This window comes from Phyllostomus hastatus, unplaced genomic scaffold (assembly GCF_019186645.2).
Source record: "Phyllostomus hastatus isolate PE091 unplaced genomic scaffold, TTU_PhHast_1.1 phas_contig_38, whole genome shotgun sequence".
Taxonomy (NCBI): domain Eukaryota; kingdom Metazoa; phylum Chordata; class Mammalia; order Chiroptera; family Phyllostomidae; genus Phyllostomus; species Phyllostomus hastatus.
The window spans coordinates 1,933,436-1,957,302 of NW_025333869.1; the positions used below are offsets into that span (position 1 = coordinate 1,933,436).

General features: G+C 36.8%; 1 protein-coding gene across 2 annotated transcripts in view; it reads right to left on the minus strand.

Moving 5' to 3' along the window:
• Nucleotides 1-1,954: 1,954 nt before the first annotated feature.
• The window catches only part of NBN (nibrin), a 53,639-nt gene continuing 31,726 nt past the window's right edge, over nt 1,955-23,867 (minus strand). For both annotated transcript variants that reach the window (XM_045842212.1, XM_045842214.1), the window contains exons 12-16: nt 22,722-22,793; nt 21,146-21,301; nt 18,202-18,315; nt 9,204-9,253; nt 1,955-2,139 (exon numbers count right to left, since the gene is read on the minus strand). In XM_045842212.1, the coding sequence (XP_045698168.1) occupies nt 2,109-2,139; nt 9,204-9,253; nt 18,202-18,315; nt 21,146-21,301; nt 22,722-22,793 (423 nt within the window). In that variant the 3' untranslated portion in view covers nt 1,955-2,108. The remainder of the gene's footprint in view (nt 2,140-9,203; nt 9,254-18,201; nt 18,316-21,145; nt 21,302-22,721; nt 22,794-23,867) is intronic.

Sequence of the window (23,867 nt, forward strand, 5' to 3'; positions counted from 1 at the left end):
TTTCTTATGGTAAATAGCCTTAAATAAATTATAAAGACTCAGACTGTCACTTCCCAGAGAGCAGAAACCATTGCTCAAGAATCCAAAGATTCAGTGTGTGGAGGGCATATTTTACATATAATAAATATTTAAAAAGTTTCCTAAACAAAAACTTGAAGGGCTAATAAGACAAAGAAACAAGAAAAAGTTAAAACATTTAGAAACTATCTCCTAAAAGAAAATGACAGTATGTTTAGAGAACTAGTTTAGTTATCTTAGCCAGATACTTAAATGTTGTGATTCCCCTTGACACCCAATAGAGGAACACTGCATCTTCCACGAAGACCCAGCCAGGGCTCAAATTACATTATGGGCCATTTTTCATGCTATGCTCTAACAACCTACACAGGTAGGCTTGTCAGAGTAACAGAACCTATTTCACATCAGGAAGCTTTCAGTGAGTATCAAAGCCTTGTTCTGCTTTCTAAGATACAATGTACCAGTCTTCAGAATGATAAAAAGACTGTACTGTAATTCTAATGTAAAGCTAAGTTGTTACATTACAAAACTTGAAAAAGACATCCATTTTTTTTTCTTACCATCTCCTTTTAAGATAGAGAGAAATCTTGCTATTTGTACTTTACAAATACAAAACCTAGGTCTCTCAAAACAGAGACACTCAGGTCAGTAAGACAACCATAAAGTCATCCATATTATCTCTAGTTGAGGCAGGATATAGCACAGGAGGAACTCTGAGAAAGTGCTGCTATTGCTGGCCAGTGTCTATCATCCTGGTTGCCAGGAAACACCTTTTAGCACTTAGGATGGATAGTAAACCAAGGCAGGGAGTAGGAGGTAAACATGTCTCACCCATTAACTCAGCAGTCCTGAGCCTGGTCCAATAATATTGCCAGGTATTCCAACATCACAAGAAACACCTTGTTAGCATAGGAGGAGGTAAGCCCTTCAAATTCTATGTATTGTTTCCACTATCTGAGAAAGAAAGCTTTGAAACTATATACTCATCCCAAGGCCTAGAAGAGTGAAGAGGAGGGACCCATAAAACATCTTTGGTTAACTTCCTACCTCTGGTCACTGTTTTACAAGGGAGTTCCTAATGCTTGCAGAAAGATCCCATACATAACTTTGAGTAACTGCCCGGACTTTAATTAACTACCTCCTGTCACTTGCCTATTTTACAACATGACCAAATGCAGTCTGGAGTAAGATAAGGATTCACACTACCAGACCTCCTACACATACCTAAGTTTGGGTAGTCAAGTGCTCCTGGGAAAGCTGACACCACCCTTACCTGTCAATCAATATGTAACTTCTTCATCCCACCAACTATATATGTTCCTGATACTCTTGCCACCCTTACCTTGCCATGGTCTGACCCTATGCCTTTCACCCTCACTGTAGCAATAACTGTTTGTTTCTCTTCCATGAGAATATATCACTAATAAACTCTGCTTGCATGCTAATAGACATGCTGATCTATAATTCTTTACTACATTGCCAAGAAGAACCAGGTTTCTCCTGTAACAGTTTCCAGTACCAGAATATGTGGTGACATCTTCACCACTGAAATCTATTCCATTTGGGTCACTTCAGGTCAGGGAAGACTACTTGCATAATGGAAAAGATACAATAACATGCAGAAATCTGTGTATGTTATGCTACCATTTTGTAGGAAATTATTGAAAGATGAGAGTCACAGAAATTTGAATAAGCATTGAAAATCTTTGGAAAGATTCATAAAAATGAGTACCATGGATATTTTCCTGAAGAGAGGAACCAATAGCTAAGACACTGGTGGAAAGGAGACTTTTCAATCCTTACCCTTTTATGCTTTTAGACTATATTAACTACTCACGAATAAATAAAAAACAAATTTAAAAATAAAAAATTACCACAGAGGTAAGGTGACAAAGGCTGAAAACAACAAACCATACTACTTGTCACACACAAAAGAAACGGAGTTTTGTGCATTTTATTTAACAAATTCAGGCCACAGGATCCTTGTAACTTAAATCCTTTGTATCTACTATATGCATGTATCCCAGAGAAAACAGGATGCAATGCTCGACAGGAAAAGTTTTTCCACAGCTTCTTTATAAAATCCTTAGTTATCGTCTCCTTTTTACATTAGGATTGTATCTGCAAAGAAGGAAATGGGTTAAATAATATGTAGGTAAATAATGGCATTTCTTTCACTTTTAAAGTTAAAGGGCCTTTAGCAAAAGGAAAATGGACTCATGGATATGGACAACAGTGGTTGGTGATTGCTGGGAGAAGGAAGGCATAAGGGGACTAAATAGTAATGGGCAAAAAACAATAAAGTTTAAATAAAGAAATAAAGTTAAAGGGCTTTCAAAGTATAGTCATGTTAGCAAACAGAATGAGAATACCAACTTTGTCCTTAGCACCAGATATTAAACACTGACATGTTTACTTTCATCTATCGCTTTGATGTTACTTTGATATTTTTAGAAAGCATGAACAAAAAATCTATAAAAGCATGAAAATAATTACTAAAAACAACTGTTTAAAATTAAATATATGTTTATACTTCTTCCAGCATGGATTCAAACATTTCTCTGCTTTCCTCCCCTGAGAATGAAAGTATATCACTTGCACAAAAGAGCAATAATGAAACTAAAATATAATTATTTCCCAAATGTTCTCCTATAGCAAATAAACAAATGTAGCTGGGCAACCAGATTGTCTCATTTGAATACTTATAAAAAAAAATCAGCATTATATGTCAATGTTTTGACCATTGGTTTATATTGGCAACAATGAAATTAAAGAATCAAATTGGCTGCAAAAGACTCAAAAACTGATTACACGCTTCATTTTGCCTTTAAGTAAGTTTGCAAAAATGTTATTATCCCCTAACCAGTATCTACCTATAATAGAGTATTTTTATGAGTATTTGAGAGTGAATAATTTTATAAGGTTTGTTGGGCTTGCAACAATGCTGAAAATATGTTAAATCAGAATTAAATTATAATCACCCATTATAACTCTGCTACCACAAGAACCTGCTTTGAAACTCTAATCCTGCCTCTTGTATCTATGCACGTGAAATTAAAACTCAATACATGGTGTGGTATTTTACTTGTCTTAATTCAAAACCCATTCGTTTATAAACTCTAACTAGAGTTGAAAATATCAGAAAAACATTTTTTAAATTGTTCAAGTACAGTTTCCTGTCTCTTACTCCCATCCCAGCCATACCCCCCAGCCCTTCCCACCTCCCTCCTATTTCCACCCCCCTAGTTTTTGTCCATGTGCCCATTATACTTACTTGTTCCTGTAAACCCTTCCCCTTTTCCCCTGAAATTCCATCCCCTTTCCCTTCTGGTCACTGTCAGCCTGTTCTCTATTTCAATGTCTTTGGTTATGTTTTGCTTGCTTGTTTGTTTTGTTCACTAGATAACAGTTAAAGGTGAGATCATATGGTATTTGTGTCTCACCACCTGGCTTATTTCACTTAGCACGATGCTCCTCAGTTCAATCCATGCTGCCACAAAGGGTAGGAGCTCCTTCTTTCTTCCTGCTGCATAGAATTCCATTGTATAAATGTAAGAGAGTTTTTGATCCATTCATCTACTGTTGAGCACTGAGGTTGCTTTCAGCACCTGGCTATTGTAAATTGTGCTGCTATGAACATTGGGGTGCATAGGTTCTTTTAGATTGGTGTTTCAGGGTTCTTAGGATATAATCCTACCAGTGGAATTGCTGGGTCAAAAGGCAGTTCCATTTTTAGTTTTCTTAGAAAATTACATACTGTTTTCCATAGTGGTTGAACAGTCTGCAATCCCACCAACAGTGCACTAGGGTCCCCTTTTCTCCACAACCTCTCCAACACTTGTTGTTTGTTGCTTTGTGATGGACATTGTGACTGGTGTGAAATGGTATCTCAATGTGGCTTTAATTTGCATCTCTCTGATAGTGATACTGAGCATCTTTTCATGTGTCTCTGGATCCTCTGTATGTCCTCCATGGAGAAGTGTCTGTTCAAGTCCTTTGCCCATTTTTAAATTGGGTTGCTTGTTTTCTTAAGAGTGGAGTCGTGTAAGTTCTTTATATATTTTGGAGATTAAACTCTTATCTGCAGTATCGCTGGCAAATATGTTTTCCCATACAGTTGGTTCTCTTTTAATTTTAATCCTGTTTTCTTTAGCGGTGCAGAAGCTTTTTATTTTGATAAGATTCCATTTGTTTGTTTATTCTTTCCTTTATGTCCCTTGCTCTAGGGGACATGTCAGTAAAAATGTTTTTGCATGAAATATCTGAGATTTTCCTGCCTATGTTCTCCTCTAGGACTTTTATGGTGTCATGACTTACATTTAAATCTTTTACCCACCTTCAATTTATTTTTGTCTATGGTATAAGTTGGTGCTCGAGTTTCATTTTTTTGCACGAAGCTGTCCAGCTCTCCCAACACCATTTGTCAAAGAAGCTAGTTTTACTCCATTTTATGTTGCTGCCCCCTTTGTTGAATATTAATTAACCATAGAGACTTGGGTTTATTACTGGGCTCTCTGTTCTGCTCCACTGGTCCATGTGCCTGTTTTTATGCCAGTACCAGGCTGTTTTGATTACAGTGAACTTGTAATACAGTTTGGTATCAGATGTTGCGATCCCTCCTACTCTGCTCTTCATTCTCAAAATTGTAGCAGCTATACGGGTTGTTTACAGTTCCATATAAATTTTTGAAGTGTTTGTTCTATGTCTGTGAAATATTCCATTGGTACTTTAATATGGATTGCATTGAATTTGTATATTGCTTTGGGTAGTATGGACATTTTGATGATGTTAATTCTTCTAATCCATGAACATGGTATATGATTCCATTTGTTTGTGTCTTCCTTGATTTCTTTCTTCAGTGTTGTGTAGTTTTTGGAGTACAGGTTTTTTACCTCCTTGGTTAGGTATTTTATTTTTCTTGTTGCTATATCAAATGGGGTTTTTTTCTTGATTTCTGCTTCTGATGTTTCATTGCTGGAATACAAAAATGCCTTTGATTTCTGGATACCGACTTTGTATCCCACTGTTTTGCCAAATTCACTTATTAAGTCGAACGGTTTTCTTGGCCGAGTCTATAGGATTTTCTAGGTAAACTATCATGTCATCTGCAAACAATGATAGTTTGTTTCCTCTTTTCCAGTTTGGAGGCCTTTTATTTCCTTTTCTTCTCTGATCACTGTGGCTAAAACTTCCAATACTATGCTGAACAGAAGTAGGCAAAGTGGACAACCAACCTGGTCTTGTTCCTGATCTTAGTTGGAAGGCTGTAAGTTTTTGCCCAGTGAGTATGATGTTGGCTGTAGGTGTCTCACATATGGCCTTTGTTATGTTGAGGAATGCTCCCTCTATTCACACTTTGCTGAGTGTTTTTATCATGAATGGGTGCTGTACCTTATCAAATGATTTTTCTGCATCTATTGATATGATCATATGATTTTCATCTTTGCTTTTGTTTATGTGTTATATTACATTTACTGATTTGCAAATATTGAACCATCCTTGAATCCCTGGGATGCATCCCACTTGGTCATGATGTATGATCTTTTTAATGTATTCTTGGGTGAGGTTTGCCTATATTTTGTTGAGGATTTTAGCATCTATGATCATCAGCAATATTGGCCTGAAGTTTTCTTTGTTTCTTGTGTCTTTATCTGGATTTGGGATTAGGAAGATGCAGGCTTCATAAAAAGAGTTTGGGAGTCTTCTATCATTTTGGATTTTTTTTTTTTGAATAGTCTGTAAAGGACAGGGGTTACCTGTTCCTTAAATGCTTTGCCGAATTCTCCTGTAAAACCATCAGGTACAGGGCTTTTGTGTGTTGGGAGTTTTTTGATTACTGCTTCAATTTCGTCTGCTGTTATTGGTCTGTTCAGGCTTTCTGCTTCTTCTTCACTGAATTTTGGACGATTATATTTTTCTAGAAATTTGTCCATTTCACCTAGGTTTTCAAATTTCTTGGCATACAATTCCTCATAGTAATTTCTTAAAATCCTTTGTATTTCTGTGGTGTCAGCTGTAATCTCTCCTCTTTCATTTCTGATTGTGTTTTATTTGAGTCCTCTCTCTTTTTTTCTAGATGAGCCTGCTTCAAGGCTTGTCAGTTTTGTTTATCTTTTCAAAGAATCAGATCTTGAATTCATTGATCCTTAAACTTGTGCTTTTAGTTTCTATGTCATTTTATTCTGCTCTGATCTTGGTTATTTCCTTCCTTCTTCTTGCTCTGGGCTGTCTTTGTTGTTGTTCCTCGAGTTCTTGTAGGTATAGGGTTGGGATGTTTGTTTGAAATGTTTCTTTTTTAGGTAGGCCTGTATTGCTATGAACTTCCCTCTCAGGACTGCCTTTGGTGTGTCCCACAAGTTCTGGGGGTTGTGGTGAGTTCATTTGCATTTGTTTCCAGAAACTTTTTCATTTCTTCCCTAATTTCATTCTTGACCCATTCATTATTTAATAGCATGCTATTCAATCTCCATGACTTTGAGTGTTTTGGGTTTGTTTCCCCTTGGGGTTGGTTTCTAGTTTCAGTCCCTTATGGTCAGAGAAAATGCTTGATATGACTTCAGTTTTTTTGAATTTGTTCAAGCTTGTTTTGTGTCCTATCATGTGGTCTGTCTTTGAAAATGTTCTATGTAGATTCGAAAAGAATGTGTATTTAGCTTCTTTGGGATGAAGAGCTCTATATATATCAGTTAAGTCTGTTTCACCTAGGGATTGTTGAATGCCACATTATCTTTGTTGATATTTTTTTGGAAGAGCTGTCCATTTTTGACAGTGGGGTATTAAAACCCCCTACTATAATTATGTTGCTGTCAATATCTTCCTTGAAGTCCTCTAAGATTTTCTTTATGTATTTGGGTGCTTCTATGTTGGGTGCATATACAGTTACAATGTTTATGTCTTCTTGGTGGATTCTTCCCTTGAGTATTATGAAGTGACCTCTGGGTCTCTTTTTATGGCCCTTTTTGTGTAGTCTATTTTGTCTGATATGAGTATTGCTACGCCGGCTTTTTTTTCCTGTCCATTTCCTTGGAACATCTGTTTCCAGCCCTTCACTTTCAGTCTGTGTAGGTTTTTTGTCCTCAGGTGGGTCTCTTGTAGGCAGCGTATGTGTGTCATGCTTTCTTGTCTTTTGATTGGAGTATTTACTCCATTTACGTTTAATGTTATTATTGATAGGTACTAATTCATTGCCATTTTCGTATATGTGTTCCTCTATCTCTCTCCTTTCCCTTCCTTTCCTTAAAGCAGTCCCTTTAGCATGTCTTGCAGAGCTAGTTTGGTGGAGGTGTATTTCGACAGGTTTTCGACTTCTTTGGTTTGGGAAGCTCCTTATTTGGCCTTCCGTATTGATTGTGAGCCTTGCTGGATAAAGTAGCCTTGGTTGCAGGCCTCTGGTTCTCATTACTTGGAACATTTCTTGCCATTCTCTTATGGTTTGTGGCATTTCCATTGAGAAGTCAGCTGCTAATCTTATCAGACTCCCTTGTATGTCACTTCCTGTTTCTCCCTTGCTGCCTTTAAGATTCTCTTTTTGTCTTGGAATTTTGCCAGTTTAATTATGATGCGTGTTGAAGTGGGCCTCTTTGGGTTCCTCTTGATTGGGACTTCCTATATTTCCTAGATTTGTGTGGCTTTTTCTCTCATTAAATTAGGGAAGTTTTCCATCATTACTTTTTCAAATGGGTTTTCTATCCCTTGCTCTTCTTCTTCTCCTTCTGGTATAGCTATTATATGAATATTATTACGTTTCATATTGCCTTGCATTTCCCTTAATCCCTCTTCATTCTTTTTGAGCCTTTTTTTGTTCATTTTGGGTGTTTTTTTTATACTTTGTCCTCCAGCTCGCTGATCCAATCTGCTTCATTGATCCTGCTTTTGATTCCTTCTACTGTGTTCTTCACTTCAGAAATTGTATTCTTCATTTCCTCTTGGCCCTTGTTGATAGTTTCTATTTCCTTTTTCATGTTGATATAGTTTGCAATGAGTTCATTGTAGTTTCCCTGCAGTTTCTGGTAGCTCAGTGTGAGTTGATTGAGCTTCCTGGTAATCATTGCTCTGAACTCAATATCTGATAGTTGAGTTGACCCTATTTCATTTAGCATTCTTCCTAAGGCTTCCTCCTTTCCCTTCATTTGGGGATTGTTTCTTTGTCTTTCCATTGTTTGTGCGACTCTTCTTGTTAACCTCAGCTTGTTAAATTGATCTCTTCTGTCTCCCTGGTTTTATGGTGTGAACTTCTATAGTAGAATACCTGTGCGGTTCAGTGGTGCAGTCTCCTTGATCACCCGGGCTCACTGGTCTTGGTTTGTCATTTAAGTTGGCTGTGTGTTTGTCTTTGGGTTTTGATTGTTGTTGGGTCTTTCTTTGGTGGTTCCTTACCTGGTTAACTGAGGGTAACTCTGTTCATCACCTCTTGTATTTTGTTGTGCTGGTGAGGACAGGTTGTGTTGAAGCTGGTTCTTCCTTGTGTACAAGGTTTTGAGGATTCTCTCTTGCTCTTGTTCAGCTGTTTGTATTGGGTAGTTTCTCCACTATTTAGTTGTATTTCTAGATAGGTCCTGGATTGAGGTTTGTGTGGTTTCCATTCCCTCTTTCACTTTCTTCTGTTGTTATCTCTTGGCGGTTCCTTTGTTGTTGGGTTTCCTATTCCACTGGGTATCCTCTTGTTCACGACTTCCACCTACTCGTCTGTTTTTTCAGTGTCCCCTACAATTTTTGGTCTCTTATTTTCATGTATGCTGGGGTACTGTTGGCTGTTTGCTCTCTTCCTCCATAAATTGGCTAGGTTTTTCTCCCATGTGTAGGGGAAAGTGGAGTCTGCTCCTAACCCTAACCCTAACCCTAACCCTAACCCTAACCCTACCTCACCGCCATCTTGCTCCCATCAAAATATCACAAATTTATCAGCCAAATTCACGTGGCTCAGGAACGTTTGTTACCTGAATGCCCCCATACAAATTTTACTGAATGAACCCCAAACTTCAAAGGTAAATCCAGTAAACCCAACAAAGAGGTGCTCAAATAGTAAAAAGAAATACATATGTTAAAAACAGAACATTCTTTAGGTGAAGGGACTAAGTCTTTATTTTTAAGAACAGAAGAAAAAGAAGTATTTAATCTATATGAACAGAACTGAATTATATATGTCTCTCTCTAAAATTCATGAGAAAGATAAAATTCAACCTTACCTAAAGAGATCATCAGCAAGAGACTCTTCTTTTGCATGTTGATTTTGCACCTGTGAAAATTAACATACCTTCAAACATTTACTCAATAACGCATGCATAGTTAATGAATTGCTGTAATAGGAGGCCAGGTACCTTTGGGATTTCCAAATCCAAGAGGGCACCAAGTCTAGAGTCTTGGCTTTACATTTGTCTCAATCAACAGATCTTTCCATTTTTGCTTCATGCCACAATTATTGCAAAGTCCTCTAACTAAACAACCATCACCAACCAATCTCCTCACAAAGGCAACCGATGTATATACAGTTATCCTCTGAACTTTTAAACATTTTTTCCAACAGAACCCTTTTACTTAATGAAACCTCAATGTTTTGGGGTCATACTACCAATGAAGGAGCTGAATGGGCAATAGTTACCCCACCTTCAACCAGAGCAGCTCTTCAGGTGAAGTGGCTGTCCTTCCTCACCATCCCAAATCAGGGTCCAGAAGCTGTTGCTGAATTACCTCACCCACAAAGCAATTTCAAACTCAGACTCGCCAAACTACTAAAGCACATTCTAGGGTTAGGACTGGAAAAACCCTGTACTTATGTCATTTCCTTAAAGTCCAGCTATGACCCTATTTGGTGCTAACCAAAACCCTTTAATGACTTCTTCCACTGACCAAAGAAAATACAAACTCTCCATAGTCTGGCTCTTTCCTACTTCTTTCTTTCCTTTTTATTGAATTTACTGGGGTGACACTGGTTCACAAAATTATATAGGCTTCAGGTGCACAATTCTACAACATATCACCTGTATACTGTATTGTATTCACCACCCCAAGTCAAGTCTTTGTGCAACACCATTTCATGAACCATCAACCATGTATGCCAATCAAAACTGAATCACAAAAAAAAGACAATTAACAAAAGAAACAAAAAACCAGACTCAACACCTAATAAATAATCTGTGACTCAATCTGCTTTTCTTCATGTTCCTCCCTCTGCCTCCAAAATTACTTCTTACTCTTCCCATATTTACCATGTTTCAAAGTTCATTCATTCAATATACATGTCCTTCACCTCTTCATGAGTTTGTGCTCCTCTTCATTTAAAAGTAACATCTGTGAGGATTTCCAATGGAATGTTAGCTGCACTGCTCCTAGATGCTCATCAATCTACACACATCCTCTCCAAAGACAAGAAGTTCCTTAAATGCAGATACTGTTTACCATTATTGTTAAGAGATTTTTTTTTCCAGATACTTTTGTAGATTTCCAGATACTATCTTAAAAATCTTTTAAAAAATTCTCATTTCCTCTTCATATAACTTCATTACTATTTTTATACTATTATCTACATTTTAAACAATAAGGGAAAATAAATTATCAAAGGGCTGTCATCTGGAAGAGCTGGGACTTGACCAGGTCTAAAAAACACGAGTACCACCTCTCAACCAGGGTCTTACGTTGCTGCTGTCTTTGCAAAGGGCCTGCAGGATGACTCATAGGGATTCAAACTTACAGAGTTATTTTCCATTTACACGCTGAAATGTTAAATGAAATTACACCATTTCTTTTCACATTTTCTCACAAGTATAGCAGAGCACATATGAAAAAACACATGATATTCACAAATCATCTGACAAGAAAGATGCTGTTATTATAACGCTAAATATTTTTACAGCTTTCCTAGTGGGAGATAATAATTTTAAAGTTACAATATAGTAAAGAAAAATCAGATAAGAAAAATCAGCCACATTTTATATATCTTAGTAAAAACATTAAGTTAAATAGTATTAAGAAATACAAATCCTCCTATTACTGGGTTTGGGAGAAATATATCTCTCAGTCTTTCAAAATTCAAATTAGTTTGGAGAGCGTTCAAAGAATTATCATGTTTAGTGCACAAAATGAAATATACTAAATTCAAGAAAATTTCAGGAACTGAATCACAACTGGCCTGCCATAGTAAAGAAAGAAGGGCTGAAAAGAACAAGGGGCAGGGAATATAAAAGAGTAGCTGAGCAAGCCCACTGAGATAAGGCATTACATATAGAAGGTGTAGCCACATAAGAGAAGAAAGTCAAGTCTATTTTATCTTAGAGTAAATCCTCCTAGCACACTCAGAACTGCTCTAGCAAAAACTAGGACAGATTTGGTGAAATAAATATAGAACACAGGCTGTTTTTCTTCCAATTCTAAAGAAATAAACAGAAAATAGGAAAAAGTCAGCAGTTACACCACCATTCTTCCAACAGCCACAATTAATCAGGAGAAGCAAACCCCATGCACAGACTTCACAAAGGTGGCCATGCAGAAAACCAAAAGACTAATGGAATAGACTCCAGACATTAACTCATCCCATTCAAAGGTGCTATAGAACCAACTAAACCCAAGAATTCTTACTAATACCCCAAATTTGGAAAAAAGTCACCTGGGCAGGAAAGAGAGAAGGACTGCAGGTGGGCTGGGGGATGGATAAATGGCGGGAGGCCAGTCAGTGGGACCAACACTGAGCAACATCCCTGACACATTATCAAACAACCCGAGAGCTAAGTAACTCTCCTTTAGGACATGATGCACTTCTGCCTGCTGGGTACAGTCTGCATTACAAACTTAGGATGAATGCCCACAATTCCAGCTGAGCCTTCCTTGTCCTAGACTTCAGGCCACAGAGACAATACAGGACCCAGAAAGGGCCTCAGACCAAGCAGTTGCTGCACAATGCATGGTGGACCCACCAAATAATTTTATTCTTCATGAGCAAGCTACAGGGTGGAGTTATTCCAACTACATTCAATTTTTACCTTACAAACAGGCTTTAGAATGTAATTCCCTGAATAAAATGGTATACAACACTTCACATAGCAAATAAATTTCTGGACAGGTCACCTTAAACAGCTGTAAGACAAAAGAAAACAGTGAAGCCACTCAGCATACCAGAGGGGGAAAAAGGAGATTAGACCAGAACTTGAGAGAGAAGAAGAACCTAGTCTGCAACAAACAATAATTCAAGGATAAAAAATAAACAAATGAATAAGAACATAAAAGCAGTAAAATAAGAAAAGTCAGATGATTAAAAAACCACACTTAAATGAAAAGGAAACAAATGCTACATAAACACATTTCAGAATTAAATAAACTGGAAAGAGCTAACACTGACTGTTTCTGCTGTTATAAATGTTTTATACATAATAACTTATTTAATCTTCATAGAAAATCTATGGAGCAGAAGGGCTATGAAATGGAAGCATGAATAAATAATTTTCCTAAGGTCACAAGCTCACATAGCTGCTGGCGAGGAACAGCACAGACACAACTCTGAATTTCTGACACAGTGAAAGAGCTTAGAAAACTCACAATGAATGCAGAAGAAATAAATCTGGAAAGCCAACATGCTAATAAAAGGGTTGTTGGGTCTTACATGTAGAGAACCCAGCAAATACAAAAATGTTTTTAAAGATGTAGCAAAAAAGTTCCTTGAAATAAAAAAGACTGCATCAGACTTCTGGACAAGAAGGAGGCAGAGGTAGATACACTTTGCCTCTTCACACAACCAAAAGAAGGACAACACAAAATTTAAAATAAAAAAATAACCAGAAATGCCAAAAAACTGAACTGTATGGAAATCTAACAACCAAGGAATTAAAGAAGAAACATTCATCCACACTGGTAGAAGGGGCAGAGATGGGCAGCCAGGGTGGAGAGGACTCCCATTAGGTGGTGCCTGGAGAACCAGGGTAAGCAAGGCAGCAGCTGGTGGACTGGAAAAGGTGGCTGGCAGAGCAGGAAATCCCATATTTGCATGTGGATAAACCAGGAGGAACAATTGGGGAGGTTAGACAGATTGCACAACCCAGGGTTACAGCTCAGGGAAATAAAGGCTCAAACCTCTGACTGAAAAGACCTGTGAGGGTTGCAGGGGTGGGAGAAACTCCTAGCCTCACAGGAGAGTTCGATGGAGAGACCCACAGGGTCCTAGAACATACACAAACCCAGCCACTTGGGAATCAGCAACAGAAGGGCCCAATTTGCTTGTGGGTAGCAGAGGAAGTGACTGAAAGCCAGCCAAGAGCTGAGCAAGAAGTACTGTTCTCTCTATGACCCCTCCACAACATACAGTGCCACAACAAGTGATATGGGTTGCCCTGCCCTGGTGAATACCTAAGGCTCTGCCCTTTACTACATAACAGGCACGCCCAGACAAAGAAATATGGCCCAAGCGAAAGAATATATCAAAGCTCAAAAAAAACACAACTAGGTGATGAAGAGATAGCCAACATACCAGATGCAGAGTTCAAAACACTGGTAATCAGAATGCTCACAGAAATGGTTGACTATGGTCATAAAATAGAGGAAAAAGTGAAGGCTATGCAAAGTGAAATAAAAAAAATGTACAGGGGACCAACAGTGAAGGAAAGGAAAGCAGGACTTGAATCAATGGTTTGGACCAGAAGGAAGAAATAAACATTCAACCAGAACAGAATGAAGAAACAAGAATTCAAAAAAAAATGAGGAAAGGCTTAGGAACCTCCAGGACAACTTTAAACATTCCAATATCGAAATCATAGGGGTGCCAGAAGGAGAAGAGGAACAGCAAGAAATTGAAAACTTACTTGAAAACATAATGAGGGAGAACTTCCCTAATCTGGCAAAGGAAATAGACTTCTAAGAAGTCCAGGAAATTCAGAGAGTCCCAAAGAAGTTGGCCACAAGGAAGCCCACACCAAGGCACATCATAATTAGATGAGCCAAGATTAAAGAGAAGGAGAGAATCTTAACAGCAGCAAGAGAAAAGGAGACAGTTACCTACAAAGAAGTGCCCATAAACTATCAGCTAGCTGATTTGTCAAAAAAAAATCTTGCATGCAAAGAAGGGGCTGGAAAGAAGTATTCAAACTCATGAAAGGCTTGAAATGAAAACATATCGGATTACTCTATCCAGCAAAGCTATCATTTAGAATGGAAGGGCAGATACAGTGCTTCCCAGATAAGGTCAAGTTAAAGGAGTTCATCATCACCAAACCCTTATTATATGAAATGTTAAAGGGACTTATCTAAGAAAAAGAAGATAAAAAATATGAACAGTAAAATGACAACTCACAACTACCCACAACCAAACCTAGAAAAAACAGAAATGAACTAAGCAAACCACTAGAACAGTAACAGATCAACAGAAATATAAATCACATGGAGGGTTATCAGCGGGGAAGGGGTAGGGAGAGAATGGCGCTAGAGGTACAGAGAATAAGAAGCATAAATGATAGGTATAAAATAGACAGGGGGAGGTTAAAAATATTATGGGAAATGGATAAGACAAAGAACTTTTATGTTTGAACCACAGACATGAGCTAAGGTCGGGGAATGATGGTGGGAGGGGGATATAGGGTGGAGGGGAATAAAGAGGAGAAAAAGAAGGGACAACTGTAATAATATAATCAATAAAATATATTTTAAAAAGACTGAATCAGTAGATCAAAATGCAGTGCTGAATTCCAAGGAAATGAAGGAATGAGTAGCACTGACATGTGCTCTGTTACTGACTTGGGCATAAAAAGAATATTGCAAGTATGTGAGTCACCTAAAAAGACGGGGAAACAGGTAGAGGAAGTACAAATAATTTTCTCAATCTTCACAGCAGGGAGCCAACAAACAGTTTCTAAATTCAAAATATGCAGTCTGATACAAACCACCCTAGGAAGGAGTAGGGACACAAAGGCAGCAGGGCTTCCATTTTCACTTCCTCCTGCCACTCCTCTCACCCCCACCACTCTCTCCTCTGTTAGTCCCTCAATAAAGAGATGTCTGTGCATTATCACCTTAATCATAAAATGGGGGTTTGGAGGTGTAAGATTTTAGCTTCTTCATTCTTTTGTGTACTAACATGATTCACTGAAATACACATTTATAAAATAATAAAGCCAATTATTCTTTTTTTAAAAAAGATGTGATTCTATTCTCCTTTTTTGACAGTAAATATCCTGAGTGACGTTCCTAGCATTTTTTTATTATAAAAGCATTTTAAAAACAATTTGCTGAAGACTACATTAAGTCTACAATAAAGCAAAATACAAATCCTGAAAGGTTACTTAGCACAGCCAGCTTCTGCCAAGCACTGTGGTATCTGCAAACTTTAAAAAACCAAAGCTCTGCTCTGTTGTCTGTATGGGAATGAGTGACATGAAAGAAAATCCAGACAGGGAATCTAATAAAAGACATCAGCACTAAAGGGTGAAAGAGGGATAAACTCTGCATCACAAAAGGCAAAAAACACTGGCCTATCCTGAACCCTGGCACAGGGTAAAAGGGGAGGGGATAATCTCACGTAGTTTATAAACACCAGCCGGCCTTGACTCAGGCTTCTAGTTCAAATACAGATTATCTACCTGGGTGATCCAAAAAAGTTACAGGAGAGATTAATGTGGTCTCATATTGGTAGAACAAGACTGGCAAGACACAAACACATCTTCTCTGGAGGAAATAAGCCTGAACTTAGGACACAAGGAATTCCCACAGATCAAGTTCCAAGAAAAATAAGAGTGTACACTGAAACATCACAAAAAATATACTGGGAAACAAGGCACCATGGGAGAGAACTAGCAGAAACAGAAGACAAACACTTTAGGTACTGGTATCATCAGGCGAAGAATACAAAATAGAGGAGCTTAAAAACAGTAGCAGGGAACAAAAAGATTTAGCAATGAATGTAACAGACTCCCAGAAATGAAAAAATATAAATGTTAAATGAAAACATGACAATTGGATGAAGATAAATACTATACTGTAAGACAATGTGAAGAAATTACCAAGAAAAAAAGTAAATATGCAACATTACAAAACTCTAAAGAAATTTCAAATATCAAAATCATGCTGCTGGTCCTACTTGTAGGGTTTAAAACAATATGAATTGATTATACAAGTATAAAGTACATAGAAAAACATGTATTTGATCAGGAATCTGTATGCTTGCATTAAGCATATAAATATGAGCAAGGTGATAAAATGATTGGGATTTCCTTGAAAATACTCCAGAAAGAAAAGAAGTTTGATTGCAGATTATTCATATACGTTCTTTGTCTAGTTCTCTCCCCTTCTTTCCACCACTGTCCTCCTCCCCTCCCCTCTGGTCACTTTCAGTTTTCATGTTTCCATGACTGTGGTTCTACTTTGTTTGTTAGTTTATTTTGCTTATTAGATCTGTGGGAATTGACTGTGAGAGTGGTGGTATGGGGGGATGGGTGGAGGAGGGCAAAGGTGATAAATTGAGGCAACTGTAATAGAATAACAATAAAAATGATTAAAACAATGAAAAATAAAGAAGTTTGGAAAGGGAGTAGATAAAGCAAGATTGGCACATTGCTAATGTTGAAGCTCTGTGCTGGGGGGGGTGTTTTACTATTATCTTTGCTTGGTGTGTATTCTGAAAACTTCATAACAAAATGTTTAAGAACTTAAACTAAATATTACAAATCACTACTCCTCAGCTATTAATATTATCTAATGATTTATTTTATCTTTTCACAAGTTAGAAATGAGTCTTTGGAGAAAAATGAGATAGATAACAACTGCCCATGAAAGAAGGCATTAAGGCAAGTTTCCCTCAGCAAGCAGCTTTCAGCAGTATAACTGACTTTAAAGCCCTCCCCACCTTCGAGATGCTGTGCTCATGTATCATTAAACCAAAGTGTAAAAGTGTAACAAGAGAGAATGAAATCAGACCCATCCTAACACTAAATGTAAAAATAATCTCAAAATGGATCAAGGATCTAAATGTAAGAGCTAAAACTAAAAAACTCTTAGAAGAAAACACAGGAGGAAAGCTTCCTGACATTGGATTTGGCAATGATTGCTTGAATATAACACCAAAACACAGGTAACAAAACAAAACAAAAAAACAGATAAATTGGGCTATATCAAAATTTAAGACTTCTGTGTACCAAAGAACACAATGAAAGAGAAAAAGCAACCCAGAGATAGGAAGAAAGTATCTGCAAGTCACGTATCTGAAAAGGGGTGAATATTCAGAATATATAAAGAACTCCAAGAACTTAACAACAAAAGATAAACAATCTGATTAAAAATGAGAAAGATTTGAATGGACATTTCTCAAAAGATGATGTACAAATGTCCAACAAGCATACAAGAATATGCTCAACATCATTAATCCTTGGGGAAATGCATAATCAAATGAGATACTACCTCACACCCATTAAGGTGGTTACTAGCAAAAAGCTAGAAAACAAGTGATGGAGAGGATGTGCAGAAATTAGAACCCTTGTGCACCATTGATAGGTATGTAAAAAGGTATAGCCACTACTGAAAATAGTAAGAGGATTCCTTTAAGAAACACAGAACAAAAAGAAATATTAAAGAAAACAGGAAAAAGGGAGTATTCAAGAAAAGAGAAATTCTTAGAACTGTTAAAGGATAATTCATAGATTTAATAAGCCCAGTCCTTCCCACTATATTGATATATTTCTAATATCTATCCTTCCATATGACTATAAGATCATTCTTTTAATTGTTATCCTTTAGTTTTCTTTTAAATTTTTGTGGGTTAAGTCTCTTTTTTTTCCCTTTACATGAGGATATAAACTTAAGTCATTGTTTCGGTCTCATTTTTTAAACAAATAAATCTAGAAGTCCCTTAAAGCAGTGTTATAGAAAGTTATCAATTAATCTTAATGCTCAGTAACTCAGGAATTTTCCTGAATAACCAACCTCAGTTTTAAGAATTTACTCTAAGGGTCCCTGGCTGGCATAGCTCAGTGGATTGAGCCCGGGCTGGGAACCAAAGTGTCCCAGGTTCAATTCCCAGCCAGGATACACGCCTGAGTTTCAGGCCATGACCCCCAGCAACCACACATTGATGTTTCTCTCTCTCTCTCTATCTCCCTCCCTTCCCTCTCTAAAAATAAATAAATAAAATCTTAAAAAAAAAAAAGAATTTACTCTAAGGAAACCAGAAAGGATCAAAATGCAAATCAAACATTTTACCAGTCCTCACTTTCTACTAACCTCCATTTCCTGTCTTAACCACTCTTCTAATTCTGTATTCTTTCGAGCATGATGAGCTATTAGATCTGATCCTCCAATGATTTGTGGAAATTTTCCTGCTCCAGGAAACGTGACCTGTTAAATAGTAAGATTAAATACATTAACAAATTAAGACAATCATTTTTTTAAAAGCTTAAAAATAAGCAAGGATTGTAAATCATGTGTAACGATTTTAAATCATGTGTAAATGAAAGATGTATATATCCTATAAATGACAGTGCATTAAACAGTGGTAACTGCTAATCATATGCTTTGCCCTATTATTTTGACTATTATACTTAGATTTAGATATGTAACTATGATTTATGTACTAAGAGAATTTAAGATTTTGATTTTGGAGATTTTATTCAAAAATGACCTTAGATCACCATCCACAAATTAAAGCAACCCAAGGTGAATAAACACACTGTAATTTAAAGTATTATTCTTTTTAAATTTATTTTTTGTTGTTGTTCAATTAGTTGCCCCAGTATTTCCCATTCTTCTCCCCTGCCCTGTCCATGCCTCCACTCCTTTAGTCAATCCCCACCCTGTGTTCCTTGACTAGAACCTTCCCCTTCTTTCCCCCGGTTATCCCTCTCCCCTATCCTCTCTGATCAGTGTCAGTTTGTTCCTATTTCAATTTCTCTGGTTCTATTTTGCTCATTTGTTTGTTTTGTTCATTAGATTCCACTTATAGGTGAGATTATATGGTATTTGTCTTTCACCTCCTGGCTTATTTCACTTAGTATAATACTCTCCAGTTCCATCTATGCTGTCGTGAAAGATAAGAGTTCCTTTTTTCTTTGTGCTGCATAGTATTTCATTGTGTAAATGTTTCACAGTTTTTTGATCAACTCATTTACTACTGAGCACTTAGGCTGTTTCCAGCACTTGGCTATTGTAGTACTATATGCTGCTATATGTAATACTATATGTAGGACTCTATGTAATAATGCTGCTGTGAATACTGGGGTGCATGGGTTCTTTTGAACTGGTGTTTCAGTATTCTTAGGGTATAATCCCAGCAGTGGGATCATGGATCAAAAGGTGGTTCCATCTTTAGTTTTTTGAGGAGATTCCATACTGTTTTCCAAAGTAACTACCCCAGTCTGCTTTCCCACCAGCAGTACACTAGGGTTCCCTTTTATCCACATCCTCACCAGTACTTTTTGTTTGTTGTATTCTGTGTTCTAAAGGTATCAAAGCCAATGTTGTTTCTAGGACTTGTGAATATGCAATATCCAAACTTCCTAATTTATACATGCCTAACAAGAGATATTTAAAATGTTGACAGTTTATACTTTTAATTGAAATTTTATTGCTTACAAATAAAAAAAAGTGCTTAAAATATGTGAAAATGCATAATAGGCAAACTGGTAATATTGTATTTAGGGAGTAAGTAATATATCCTTAATATTTATTCAACATACTTTTAAAATAGAAACTGGAAAGGGAATGTTAAATTTGTTTCACCATTAAGCAATATTTTAAAAGTACAAATATAGCCATGTCATTGATTTAGGTATATTAAAAAAACTCAAATTCTTTCATTACAGGTAATCAACCTTTTCCTACAAATTTTGGGTTGAATTTCTTTTTTCCTCTAAAAAAATTCCTTATCAAAAGGAAATTTTTAAGTGTTTTAAGTTTTTCCAAAGTACTTTACACCAGTGTACTGCTTTATTTCTCTTCACTACTCCTGTACCAACAGTGAATATTTTTGTTTTACCTTTGGTAACTTAGTAAAAAAAAAGTATGCATTTTGGATTTTGATTTAGCAATGAGATTTTGTAATAGCATACTGAACATGAAGTAATAAGCATGAAAGAAAGCCTTCATGAGCCACGGCTGGGGGTGGGAAGGGGAAGTGAGCCATGTGATGGAGATACTTCCATCTTCTATTCTTAAATAGAAGAGACACTTAAATGGAGTTTAGAACCTTATAGAGCCTGCCATAATAGGTAGAAAACTAATTTAACTGAGAAATATTAATAGTAGCTAACATTAAGAGAGAAAAAGCTCCCATACCTCATGGTTGTAACAAGAATCATACAGATCGTATTCTAGAGAAAAGTTGTGTCCACAGAAACTGCTTTCAAAAATATTACTAATCTATTCTCATCAAATGCATAAGCAAAAGCTAACAGTCAGTAGTAGGTTTATATAGAAGGAAGAAAATTTTCCAGAGTAGACAACAAAAGAATATAGACTAGATCAGAAATATTCTTTTAAGAACAGTGATAAAATAATAATTTTATCAGTTCCTAAAGAGGAGGGACTCTGGTCTGAAGGTAGTACTCACGGTACAGATTCATATTTTATTTTATATTATACATGTAGTAATAAAATGCCTAGTTTTCTTATTGAATGTGCTCCATTATTTTCAACAAATCTGTTATCTTTTTTTAAATAGATTTTATTTTATTTTTTTTTAAAGAGAGGGGAAGGGAGGGAGAGAATTATTAATGTGTGGTTGCCCCTCACATGCCCCCAACTGGGGACCTGGCCTGCAACACAGGCATGTGCCCTGACTCAGAATTGAACCCTCGACCATTTGTTTTGCAGGCTTGAGCTCAATCTACTGAGTTATACCAGCCAGGGCAACAAATCTGTTATCTTTATAAAGTCCTGAGTTAAAGTACCCCTTCAGGTAGTCTCAGATCACTATTAGAACTATGAGGACCCTATCAATATGCTGATTACAGTGGGAAAACCAGGTAAACACACACTTTAAAGAATTCAGTCTTAATGAAGTTTGCTTCATTCTACGTATTCCATATATTAACTCTTAGTTCACGTTTTAACTGTTTTAAGTGGAATAAACAACATCGGTTTTCAACATGAATTGTTTTTGTTACTGGTTAGCATCAGTGGTATTTTAAACACTGCCATCTTGTGATATTTTAGTTAAAGGAATACATACCTTTCTGAATTTTTTGAAATTCTTTAGTTGACCATAATTATCATTTACACTGAGTACATGTCTGGAGGCAGAGGTACTAACCACAAGTGATCTAAATTCAGTCAGTAACATCTTCCTTGGAGGCATCTCATCCTCATACTGAAGTCTGTCATTGTTCTTAATGGGGGTAAGATGGATGGATAAGAAGAAATAAGAAGAAAAAGTAAAATTACTTGTCATTTAGGGGTCTATAGAAACACAGTCAAAATAGCTGAAAAAAAAATTAAAAAGGTTTATGTTGGGCATCAGAACTTTGTATTTGGAATCAAATCATATCTATTGCAAAACCAGAAAAAATGTTTATTCAAGTACTTGATAACTTTAGAAACATTTATAATACACTAATCTATGACAGGCTAAAACCATATTAAATTATTTTTAATTTAGTAACTACTTTAGTAAATATCTCAATAAACAATTTATCTTCTTGTGTATATTTTCTTGGCAAGAAATCTCAGAACTGTCTGCTTCTCATTAAAACTGTACTCCAGCCCTGGCTGGGTGGCTCAGTTGGTTGGGGCACCATCACATATACAAAAAGGTTGCTAGTTTGATTCCCCATCAGAGCACATACCTAGGTTGTAGGTTAGAACCCTGATGGGAGCACATATAGAAGGCAACCTGATTGATGTTTCTCTTTCACATTGATATTTCCCTCTCTCTCTCCCTTCCTCTCTCTTTAAAAATCAATAAACATATCCCTGGGCAAGGATAAAAAAGGTACTTCAAGATTATTATACAACTCATTCCACACATTGTCATATTTAAGGTTTCTTGGATTTTCAATAATTTGTATTTTTTAATTATTTTTGACACCTCAGAAAAATCAATAATTAATTCTGGACACACTAGTTTTTTTTTTCTTAACTGAAAGCCACGTTTCATTCTGGATAGTTATAAATCAGCCTGAAGATTCCTTCCTGTGGCAGATTGAGGTTCTTTACATCATTTGTTATTAACTAATGGTTACACATCAACATTATTATAGCTGCTCAGGCTAACCACCTTAGTTTTTCAAGTTGCTTTATATATTTTCAGAGGGATGTAGCTAACGGGACTAAGATAAAGACAGGCAGAGAAGAAAAAAGAAGTCAAAAGAAAAGGTTCCTCAGATAGTGACAGACTATAATTGGAAACTCTAATAAAATTACAATGGCCTCATGCTTTTGTACTATTTTAGAGTTTAGACAATTTTCATATCCATTACTCTACTTGATAGAAACAACAACCTTGTTGGGAAAGTGTCAACTTTATTTTATAAACAAAAGACCTGAGGCTCATAAATGTGAAAATGACTTGTTCAAGGTCACTTATCTATGGAGTAGTGGGCAAGGAATGATACTTGGGCTTTTCTCTATATTCCTTTTGCTCTATCATGGTTATAATATGACCTATCCAATTCCAGAGAAAGCAAAATTAGGAGACCAAAATATAGAAAGAGAAATAATAAATCCTAAGTAAGAACACTGACAGAAACTCATGAGATAATGGTTTATAATGCAAACATTTATAAAAATTAAATAAAAAATTTCCTCACCAATAGTTCTTCTTTAGTTGACCACAGTAATTCTTTCTCAATCTCATGTTTCTTCCCAATTTCATTTTTTTGCTAAAGAAAAAATATTGTTCAAAGGAGTTATAAAATGGTAACTTTCTGAAAACCTCACAGATATTCATACTCTTGGAGAGTAATTTGGCTTTCACGTGTCTTTCCTACAGGACTTCCAGTCAAGATGGAGATGTAGGTGAACACACTTCACCTCCTCGCAAAACTACAGAAAAAAATTCAACTAAATCTCAAAACAAGTAACACCCAGAACCATAACAAAATCAAGCTGTATAGAAGTCCAATAAGCAAAGATTTAAAGAAGCCACATTCATCTACATGGGTAGGCGAGGCAGAGATGCAGAGAAGGAAGAGAAGCATGGAGATACAGTGTAGCATGGGGAAGAGGTGGAACTGGTGGTCCCACATTTGCATATGGTGGATAAAAATTGGGAGGGATACCTCAGGAGAGAAGAATCCCAGTCCAAGCCAGGCCACGCAGTCCAGGGTTCCAATGCCAGAAGATAAATCCCCGTAACTTCTTGCTATAAAAATCGGTGAGGGTTGGGGCCAGAAGAAACTGCCAGATTTTCAGGAGACTCTGCTTAAAGTGCCTGCACAGTTTTAGGACTTGAAACTTACACAGACCCAACCGCTGTGGGATTCAGCACCAGGGCAACAGCTAGAAGGGCACCAGTCACATACAGGGAATAACATAAAGTGACTGGAAACAGGACAGGTGCCAGGAAAACCTTCAGAAGCCAGGCAGCAGCATTGTCTCCTGTCTGAGCCATCCCCCACAAAGCCTCAAAGCAGTGAAGTGGGTTGCTCTGCACTGGCAATTACCTAAGGCTCCACCCCACACAATTTATAGGTGCCTTCTCGACAATAGGACACACTACCAAGACAGGGAGTCAAAGCAGCTTTACCTAATACACAGAAATAAACCCAAAGAGGCTGCCAAATTGAGGAATCAAAGAAATATGGCCCAAATGAAAGAAAAGAATGAAACCCCAGAAAAATAACTAAACAAAATGGAAATAACCAACCTATCAGATACAGAGTTCGGAACACTGGTTATAAAGAACTCACTGGGTACAGCAACAGCATAAAAAAGATCCAGGCAGAAATGAAAGT